At 42.7% G+C, this 11,071-nt stretch overlaps 1 protein-coding gene across 5 annotated transcripts; it reads left to right on the plus strand.

Annotated features, from left to right (window-relative positions):
* Positions 1-213: 213 nt before the first annotated feature.
* LOC123045891 (protein NLP2) lies at positions 214-5,573 on the plus strand. 5 transcript variants are annotated; one of them, XM_044469124.1, is made up of 7 exons: positions 214-769; positions 879-939; positions 1,159-2,074; positions 2,425-2,466; positions 2,592-3,311; positions 3,897-4,020; positions 4,169-5,573. In XM_044469124.1, exons 3-7 carry the CDS (start codon positions 1,199-1,201, stop codon positions 5,221-5,223), a joined length of 2,817 nt encoding a protein of 938 aa, XP_044325059.1. In that variant the 5' UTR covers positions 214-769; positions 879-939; positions 1,159-1,198; the 3' UTR covers positions 5,224-5,573. The 5 variants fall into 5 exon arrangements, with proteins under 5 accessions (XP_044325059.1, XP_044325061.1, XP_044325060.1 ...); XM_044469126.1 differs by having other exon boundaries at positions 214-657; positions 749-939; XM_044469125.1 differs by lacking the exon at positions 879-939.
* Positions 5,574-11,071: the final 5,498 nt, after the last annotated feature.

Below are 11,071 nucleotides of genomic sequence, written 5' to 3' on the forward strand. Positions count from 1 at the left end.
AATATTACAAATACCCCATCAAATCAAATTACAGTAAACTAAAAGCTACTCCCTCCGTCCCATACTGAGGACGGAGGGACTAACTGTTTGAGGTACACTCAATTTGGCAGAAGCGACAGATCTGGCGGCGTCAAGTTTTGCTGCAGCTTAGGAATTCGTTCCGTATCAGTTTGCCATTCTAGCACCATTTCCTGTGCCAAAACAGAGGAAGAGAACCCAAGGCCAGAAAAAATCAGCCCAGCTAATAATTAATCATTTAAAGAGGGCGGCCGTGACCGCGAGCCGGGAAGAATCCGCTGCGGGGAGTAGAAAAACAACTAGCTCAAAGCCAGCGACCGGGCTAGAGAATTTCCAACCTCCAATCCAAGCCTCGCCCTCTTCTCGCCTCGTCTCCCTCCCAGCAAGTAGTAGTAGCCTCCGATTCCCTCCTCCCGCCGCCTCGTCAGATCTGCGCCACCGCGCCGCCTCCCCGTCAATCCGTCGTCCTTATCCCGCCCGCCAGCCGAGGAGTGGCGGCCGCCGCTTGGTTTCTTCCGTCCGGGGCTGGCGCTATCGGCGGCGGAGGCTGCCGGGCCTTTTCCGGACCAGCAAATGGTTCCGGAGCTGGGGCTTGGAGGCTTCCGGTTCGGTGTGGTCTGCTGATTGGGCCCAGCCGGGGTACGGTTGGCTCTGCCGGCTTGAATTGGAGGTTCTGAGCTAGACTGAATTTTGTTTCGTCGGAGGAGCTGATTTGGTGAAGTTGTTTCAGGCGGCGACTGATTCTTGGGGAGTAAGCTTCCGGAACCTGCTTCTTTTGATTGCCTTCGTGCTCAATTTCAGATTATAGAGCGTTTTTGGATGAGACGGATAGATTATAGAGCTTCTGTCTTGTGTGCTAGCTTCTTCATCCGTCAGAAAACAGGACTTCTGCAGCTGCTTCGGTTGCCTTTTCCTCCAAAGGTTTGACCTTTTGAGTTAAGTTATTGTGCCGATGATGAACTGCTGATCTAGGATTCTTGGAGTGTGCTTAGTCACTGTATCAAAAGCAGTCTCCTGTTCAGATTCTGCCTGTTAAATCAGTCCTTGTGTTGCACTACGAAGATTCTGATTTGAAAGGACACACACTGTGCCACCCTTTTTATCTGTCCCCAACACAGTGCACTCTTAATTGTCCCACAGGAGTGGATAAGTATCTGGAACCAATCGAGGCAGCAAAGCCATGGATGTGCCTATGCCTTCACAGTCCAACCGCGCTGGATGCAATGGAAGCGTCGGCAGCCCGTCGGATGATCCATATGGCGTTACAGCCATGATGAACTTTGATGGGTACTCAGAGCTCTGCGGCAGCCCTTCATTAGCTGACCAGCTGTTCTCGTTGCTGAACGATTCGTCCACACACCAGATGTTTGCTATGTGGTCATCCTTGGGATCTTCGCCACGTGCTTCTGGTGTCAGTGAAGATATGCAGCTCGATGCCTATTCCAGTGTACCTGGGGATCAAAAGGTTGATTTGGTATCTTCAGTGAATCCAGCTGAAACTGGGACTGGGAGAATGGCCAAGAGTTCAGGCGACCTTGGCTCAGATGGTGATCCTGAGCAAGGAAGTACTAGTTTGGTTCCGAGGCCTATTGCCGGCAACTTACTCGCTGACAGGATGCTCATGGCTCTGTCTTTGTTCAGGAAGTCACTTGGCGGCGGCGTTCTTGCGCAGGTCTGGATGCCTGTTGAGCAGGAGGGGCATGTCGTGCTTAGTACATGTGAACAGCCGTTTCTGCTTGACCAAGCTCTTGCTGGGTACAGAGAAGTATCCAGGCATTTTGTGTTCTCCGCTAAGGAGGAGACCGGCCTTCAACCAGGGCTTCCAGGGAGGGTCTTCATCTCCGGTGTGCCAGAATGGACCTCAAATGTGCTCTACTACAGCAAGCCAGAGTATCTGAGGATGGAGTATGCTCTTCATCACGACGTTCGAGGATCACTTGCTATGCCGATATACGACCCCAGCAAGGGCTCTTGCTGTGCAGTGCTTGAGCTTATCACAAAGAAGGAGAAACCTGACTTTGCTGCAGAAATGGACAACCTTCGCCATGCCTTGCAGGCAAGTTCTAACTTGCTCCCCACCCCTTCCTTTATTTAGTTATGTTTAGCTGGGAAAAAATAGTGATTTACCCATGAAGGAGCGTGTTTACTTCCCACTGCAATGTCTATTATCTCGTATACTGCTTCATTAGTGTATTCTATTAATTTCATGACAAGGGAACATGAACTGTGATGTGGATGCCATTTATAGATGCCATGAATAAAAGCATATACTGAAATTTAAATGCTTGTATTCTGGGAACTCGTATTCATATTGCACTGTCCATGGACAATGGTGGGTGTTTCTTGCACAATCTGGAATTTCTCTTAGCAGTTACGTTTAATACTTATCGTATAACTCTTCTGTAGGCTGTGAACTTGGAGACAGCAAAGGATTGCATTGATCAGAAGGTACCATTCTTCACTTCTCTAATGTTTCTGCTGTGCATCATGGATGCTGGATACAAGTTCTCTTTACAGTTTTGTGTGTGTTTATCTATTGATGTTTGATGTATGTGATGTCTCTTTATTTGCAGGTTTATTCAGCAAATCAGAAAGCCGCTTTCACTGAGATTTTGGATGTTCTAAGAGCTATTTGCCATGCACACATGCTTCCGTTGGCCCTCACATGGGTCCCTTCATCAAATGGCAGTGATGGTGGTTATGTTGGACATGATAGTGTCCTTGATTCTCAGTCAGGAAAAACGATACTCCGCATCCATGAATCAGCGTGTTATGTTAATGATGCAAAGATGCAAGGATTTTTTCATGCATGCACTGAAACTCACCTTGAGAAAGGGCAAGGTATTGCAGGCCGAGCACTCAAGTCCAATCTGCCGTTCTTCTCTCCCAATATCAGAGAATACGGAATTAAAGATTACCCACTCGCACACCATGCTCGTAAGTTTGGCCTGCATGCTGCTGTAGCAATCCGGCTAAGGAGCACATACACCGGTGATGATGACTACATACTAGAATTCTTTCTACCAATCAACTGCACAGGCAGTGAAGAACAACAGATGTTATTGAATAACCTCTCCAGTACTATGCAAAGAATATGCAAAAGTTTACGAACAGTTTCTGAAGCAGAGGTTGATAAAGTTGATGCTTGTACTGCAGTAATGTATAAGGCAACCAGTGGAAGTTGCTTGCCTACTGGTCAGTCTGAGAGTTCTTCGCGTGGTGATCAACCAGCCACAGAAGAGGCATTCCAGGATCTATCTTTAATTGATAAGCAACGGGGCATGTCCGAGCAGGTTCTCTCATACTATATATTTTACTTAAATATGTGGTATTCTATGCAAGCATATTGGTCCTGGTTTATGAATAATGTTAATTAGCCTGGTTTGAGCTGAAATCTTTTTCCGAGACTTATGCTCATCCACCTTGGTATGATATGTTGAACATGCATAATTCCTTGGCTCAAATCGAATCATCTTCTCAAGTTTTTTGTTGAAACGCTTAATTTGTTTGACACTTAACAAATTATATTAGTTGTGTGTTATGACTTAGCAGTGCTGAGCACACACATTTGTAATTTTGTCTATTAAATAATGCCATAGTTCTAATGCCAGGTTTGATTAGAGGAGAAGGACTCCGATAGTTTAGGCTGGTAGGAACTCCCATATTTGACATGCCATTAGCACAATAAATCATCTTTCGTAAAGGCGCATTCTCATGGTTGGCTATTACTCAGCTTCGTTACATGGTTAATCATATTGAAGTGGGTTAAATCTGCAGAACCTAGATCATCAACATTGATGCATGCATTTAACTCTGAATCGGTGTGCTAACCTGGGTTCTTGATATCCTCTTGACTAGAAGCTTCTCCTGCACTACAGGCACAGTCTAGTACAATGCGACTTGCGGAGAAAAAGCGCAGTACAGCTGAGAAGAATATTGGCATGGATGTTCTTCGTAAGTACTTCTCTGGGAGCCTAAAGGATGCTGCAAAGAGCCTTGGTGGTGAGTTCCTGCACCCTAGTGTGTCACTTTGTCATGTGATTTCTCGATTGAATCGTTTCTGTGTTGTGATATCTAGGTTCTATAAATGATTTCACGATGGAATATGATAAATGATTTCTATAACATTTTGTTATTAATACTGTCGCAGTTTGTCCAACAACCTTAAAACGGATATGCCGCACACATGGAATTTCACGATGGCCATCTCGCAAGATAAACAAGGTCAACCGTTCATTAAAGAAGATCCAAACTGTCATTAACTCGGTTCATGGAGTGGACAGTTCTTTGCAGTATGATCCTGCTACTGGATCTCTTGTTCCAGCAGTTTCTCTGCCAGAGAAGACTTCATTCCCTTCGTGTGATGCTGTGTCCAGTCCATCCGTTGGGAAAACTGTGGATGAAAAATCTGGCCCAAAATCTGAGCAAGGGTATTCGTCACCTGAAGGATGGGAAAGAGAGAGTTGCCAGTTGCAGCGCCCTGATGCGCAGAAAGGGGAAGGCGATGAATTTCACATGCAGACAAGTAACTATAGTGGCAGTGGTGATCACGCCTCTTATGGTGCGAATGTCACACATCATATTAATTCTGAAGGAACACAAGAACCATTGTATCCCATTGGTGCTGTTAGTGCTTTACATGACAAAGAAACAGGCTGCATCGAACCTTCTGCCCGTGTCCTCCCAAGCATCAAGACTACCAGGGACCAGATAGTGGGAAGGAACTCACCGCCCGCACAACAAGCAGATATTGATATGTTTGACGACCGTGAAGGCAGGGAGCATACTCATCCTTCCACCTCTGGTATGACAGACTCTTCTAGTGGCAGTGCATCAAGCCACCCCACATTTAAGAAGAACCCAGCACGTCCACTTAAAGACAAGAGCAGCCCTGCACTTACGGTCAAGGCAACGTACAACGGAGACACCGTGCGGTTCAAGTTCTTGCCATCGATGGGCTGGTACAACCTGCTGGAAGAAATAGCCAAGAGGTTCAAGCTGTCGATGGGGGTGTTCCAGCTCAAGTACAAGGACGACGAGGACGAGTGGGTCATCATGGCAAACGACTCTGATCTCCAGGAGTGCGTCGACGTCATGGACTCGATGGGCACGCGCAACGTGAAGCTCCAGGTCCGGGATCTCCCGTGCCTCATCAGCAGCTCGGGCAGCAGCAGCTGCTTGCAGCTGGAAGGACACAATTCATAACACGGTGAGGAAGTTTAAAGAAGGATCTTTTGTTGCCCTCAACTGTGTCATACTGCGGTAGGTGTAGTCTACGCTGTGTAGCAACAGGGTTTGGTAGTCTGTACTGTACGCGTGTAGCGTGTTATGTAGCGGCAATGGCGAACAGGAAGTGTAGTGATCGTCGTGCAGGCATGACGGTGCAGGCACGATGTCGTGCCTGTGACGAAACGGTGTCATGGAGGTCCCTGAGAGGATGTCATGACAATAATCTGTTGTCATGAGGGTCTGCGGTGCCTGGCTGCCAATGTATCGAAAACTCGAACTCCTGGCTGTGTTATGCATGCCGGAGGAAACCAATGAATGTTTCTGGACTTCCCCTGGTTCCAAATTCTCTGTTTGTTTAAACAGGTGAATTTTCCAGTTCCACATTGGCTGTCAGGGACACATAAACTGCTAGCTTAAATCGGATGGTTTTCCTATGTAATTTTGGTGAAACTCCTGGATTTTTAAGCAGGACTGGCTGACAATCTTATTGCCTGTTCAAGCTCACCATGGGATGGATAATCTTTCAGGGAGGGCTGTTGCTTCTCTCCGCTCAACCATGGAATTCCATCTGTTTTTCCTATGCTGAGATCGAGATCGCCGTGCTTACATGTGGATGCGAAGCGATTCGCGGTCGATACCGGGCAATCTCTTCTGCAGACACCCAAATCTCCCAACAGCGACGAGTCGGCAGCATGCCATTTTGGACTTGCACGATCAGAAGATGGAACTGCTGGTTCCCAGTTTCCTGCATGCACAGCAGCTGCCGGGTATACTGTGGAGTTCTGTTGATAGGAAAGCTACCGTTTGTACTGGACTGGATCTCAAAGTCCAACCGATAGGAACGTCACGCCATTGAGCGTCTGGGGAGTCGAGTTGGCGGACATGGATGAACACGACGTGCTGGCGCGTCTCCGCGACCCGAATCGGTGGTTGCGTTGTCATTTCCTAGCGAAAGAGATGCAGCCAACCAGCCGCGGTGCGGGAGAAACAGCTCCGAGGGCCAGGAGGTTTCGTCTTCAACATGTGCTTGTTGCCTTGTTCCCGTTTGCTAGTGGCTGTTGAAATTAGGTCGCCATTCGGGTGACATATTGTTGCATTGCATCAGCAAAAACAAAATCTGGGTTTTCTTTCGTTTAATATGAATTCTGAGGCATGATGGATGGTTTCAATTTCTTTTGAAAAGCAAGTGCGGCTCAGTCTATAAATGTTAGTGATAGCATGAAGTAAGTTGTCGGTTCCAAGAGAGCACAAAAGGATTCAGTCACAAGGAAAGTTTCATGATAAAAACTTTGTATCAGATACAAAAAATGTTACGGTAATAATAAAAGAGCAAATCCGAATAAGCGAGCTAATCCTTTGACCTATGCCCGCGTTATGATGGCAATAGAAAAACTTGATAGGAATACTCGAGAGCCGGTTGTTAATGTCTTATAGCCCATGAAGATATATTTCTTGGGAATGGAGAGACCTAGAGGAAGAACAACCTGCCGAGACTAGTGAAATGGTTTCGGAGTTACCAGATCCAATTGGTTAAAGACTCGAGTTGTTTTAATAAATCCCTTGTGGTTCCAAAGGCTTCGCGCAATAGTTCTCCCTATCGTCTTGACCCACATTTGGGTGTTTCTCCACAGAGTCTTGGTTATGTCCCCGAGAGAGAGCTATGTATTGGATTTCAAATGGTGCATTTGTTGGATGTGCGGTGGTACTATTGTTGCCAAACCGTTGCCAAATCTGGCAGATGCACTATGGTTTTCAGGATGAAGTTCTGACGCGATATGCTTTTAGTGACACTCGATGGTCTATCTACGGATACTCGAGTCGATTTTACAGATCTCGATGGGAACAAGGTATCATGAAGAGTCCAAGTGGCGAGTACATTGCCATCATTAATTGATCCGCGATTGAGAAGGTTGATGATTAGGTTTAAACTACGCACATAGAGACTTTTCGGTTCATCAAAGAATTTTTTGTAGATGAGTTGGATTCGATATTTGCAGGCCAACATTATTGTTATTGTTATTTTATTAATCACCGGTGGCAACGAATATTTGATTTTCCGCAATATGCATTTCATACACAGGAATAGATGAGGCAGTGAAGTTGGATAACACCTTTGCTAGTCAGGCAATAACATTCGATCTTGGTTTCGACAGTGAGCTTCATGGTATCACTATTGTTAGAGTATTACCCAACATATAGATGAATTGTTTATAGTTGATGTTCGTGATATTTGACCCGACGGAGAAAAATAAGTGATGCCTTTTTATGCTACAGATCTAGTCCTTTTTGACCAAGTTCAACTCGTTGTGCCAGAGCATCACTTTGAGCTTGCTTTTGAAGATTTTAATTAATGCGACGTTAGTTATTCTAAATTCACATTACTTTGCCACGATAATGTTCCATTTGTCATGAAACTGTTTGTCAGTTGATTGTTAGGCAAGATAAAGCAAAACAACTGTTTGCCAGTTGATTGTTAGGCAAGATAAAGCCTACTAAACGCGAGGATCTCTGCGTGCACAACTCTAAGATGTTTCGAACAGTGATATATGTGATATCCTGAGGGGATATGCCATAACAGCTTAGGTAAAATGCTTGATCTGTCACCGTGAGATTAGCACATTTGGCCCTATTTCGTACTGGTTTCAATGGCGGGAGCTACAACAAGGCCGGATGGCCATGGCTCGCCCAAAATTTGAAATTTGCACACATTTTTTTTACTGTTGGGCCTTAGAACACCAGCCCATAGGCTATTTCCTTCATTTCGGCACGCCCGATGCTGGGCTTCAAGCTCCGCCACTAACTACGGCTGCAAGCGATCAAACTCAGGACGTCACAATAACGACCTCGAGCTGCTAGCCAGTACACGTTATGGCCGATGGTGGCACATTATAGCGTGTGTCGTTTTTAACTATAACGCGATATTTACTCTAGCATCCTATTTACTACTACCTCCGTCCGGGTTTATTGGTCCTCATTGTATTTCGTGCCAAATTTTGACCATAAGTTAAACTAACAAAATGTTCACGCATGTTACCAAACATTATATTTTTGAAAACTATGTTCAAATACGAAGCCAATGAGATAATTTTTCTTGACATGCATTAATATTTTATTAGTTAAATCTTTAGTCAAAATTGGGCACAAACTACAAAGGGGACTTATAAACCAAGACGGAGGTAGTATAGCGTACAGATTATTTAATTGTTTTGAACACATTATTAAAAACATGATTTTTTTTGGAAAATGTCCACAAAATTTTCAATTTTAAAATATTTTTTGAATTACAGGAAAAAAATAATTTTGTCAGATTTTGAAAATTTCGGAACACTATTTGTAGAAGAAGAATAAAAATTGTTTTTAAATTAGATTTTCAATTTTTGACAAAATTCTTTGAAACATGGGGACAATTTCCTGAAATTGCAAACGAAATGTTGAAATGTCAAACATTTTTTGAAATTCGCAAAAAAATTTTGAAACACAATTTTTTTTCTTATATCCTGTACAAATTTTGAAAATAAGAATATTTTTTAAATCGTAAACATGTTTGAAACACACACATTTTTTTTATCAAACAATGAACAAATTTTGAAAACAAAAACAATTTTTGAAATCCCTGGATCATTTTTTAAACATGAACCTTTTTTGAAACCATGAACAAATTTTAAAAATGAGAACAATTTTTGAATCACAAACATTTTTTGAAATTGTGAACAAAGTTTGAAAGCAAAACATTTTTTGGACTTGCTGAACATTTTCTGAAACATGAACATATTTTGAAATTTGTGAACAAAATTTTGAACACAACGATATTTTTTGAAATTCGAAACAAATATTTGAAAATTTCAAACGAAAGAAACAGGAAAAAACAAAAAGAAAAAGGAAAAATAATAATGACATAGAAAAAGAAAAAACAACAGAAAAAGAAAAAAGAAACAGTGATACAAAAAGAAAAAGGAAAAAGGAAAAAGGAAAATTAGATAACCGGTCCAAGAACCTTCCCCAAAACCGATAGAAACCGCTAGGAACCCTCTAGAAGATTCCCAAAACCGAAACCTTGCACCTACTACAGATGGGTCGGCCCAATCGCTCGCTCAGTCGTCCTGTCTGTGCGATCAAGCAACAGTTTGATGCAAAATGTGCCAAATAGGGATTTCTAGAAACGGAAAGAACCTTCTAGATATTGATCGTCATGAGCACTGGGCGCGGTATAGGGAAGGAGTGGATCCAAAGTATGCAGATCCTCCATTTATACTAGTAAATGGCACGTGCCATGCACGTGTAGAGATAGTTATTAACGCACATACATGCGAAAAAAATGTGGGTAATACTATATTTAATCATTAATTATTAAATTATAAACAATTTAATCATGTTTTTGTGTAATACTAAATTTGCACACCACTTAATCCCTAAAACTTTGTCCTACTAAAATTTGATACATATTAGATTGAGCAATTGAAAGAATGCTATTTGCAAGTTATTTATCATTAGAAATAAAGTAATAATATAAACATCAATTATGTCTATTTTGTTGATATGAATTTTTCACATAATTTATTGGTAAGAAAAACAATGTTAATAATATTTGTAAAACAAATTTATTAGAGAAAGTAAAAGCTATTTAGCTGTAACATATATTACATTTTTACTTTGTTTGCATTTACCTAGACTTATAAAACAATTGGTTTCGGCCTGTGCGGCTATACCCAGCCTGCACCATCACATGCTTTCTCTTTCTCTCGTCATGATGCGTACTTGCTAGTAGTTGCTAGTACTCCTAGTCCTACCATACTCTACTGCTGCATGTATCACGAGTGCTGGAAATTTCTGAACAGTAGCAGGGAGAATCACGTGTGCATTCTGGAAACTGCTACTACTACAACTGTGAGTTGCAGGCTGGTAGCATAGGGGAAGGGGCAGCGAATCCCTGCAATGCAGACCGTCAGATTGACATATCCAACGGTCCATATGCAGCCACATAGACGTGTAACACAAGACATTAAATTTGAGCCGTCCGATTAGAAAGATCCAACGGTCCATAGCACTTGCTATTGGTATACTATATAGGAGTATAGATACATGGCACATGATCGAGGATTCGATACTCTCCAAACTCAGTATAAGCTCAGTATCAACTCTTCGGGTGGAGAGCTATCAGCTTGCGATGCGTGGGTTAGTTTCATCTTAGGGAATGGTCATAGGAAGAAAGCAATCACATCTCTACTTATGCTTGGTACATTTTTTAGCACCACTTATGCTTGATAGTGGGAGCTTCAAAATAAGAGAAATATAGGACATGTTTGGTAGTCTGGATCCAATCTAGTCAGCCCCTACTAATGCAAATTGCACCCGTTTGATTGTCCAGGCTGCATTTGGTTCACTCGACCTGACTGAAGAGGGTTGACCTAATCCGTTTTTTAAATATTTCCCCAAAAATATGTACACAATACACTCTTTCAAAGTTTCTTTTAAAAGTCAAAAAATATTTATTGTTTGCCATGAGCTCCTCAAATTTGCAAGCACCACACACCCGTACACACCAAGCATCTTGAATGCAAAAAGTAATCTATGTTTTTGAATTTGTTTACCATTTTTTTGAATTTGCTGTTCATAGGCGCACTCAGCTGAGCCATGAGCCCCTAATCACCCTCTCCGCTTAGAGCTACACAGTCCTGCACGAAAACAGATTCAAAACAAAAGTGTGCGGATTTTGATGCAGATTAAAGGTGCAAATTAGAAGGTAGCCCTTCTTTGAAAAAGAATAATATAATATTTTATATCCAAATCAAGCTATTCAATACATTTGTTCTGCAAGCTAATATGG

This window comes from Triticum aestivum, chromosome 2B (assembly GCF_018294505.1).
Source record: "Triticum aestivum cultivar Chinese Spring chromosome 2B, IWGSC CS RefSeq v2.1, whole genome shotgun sequence".
NCBI classification, from domain to species: domain Eukaryota; kingdom Viridiplantae; phylum Streptophyta; class Magnoliopsida; order Poales; family Poaceae; genus Triticum; species Triticum aestivum.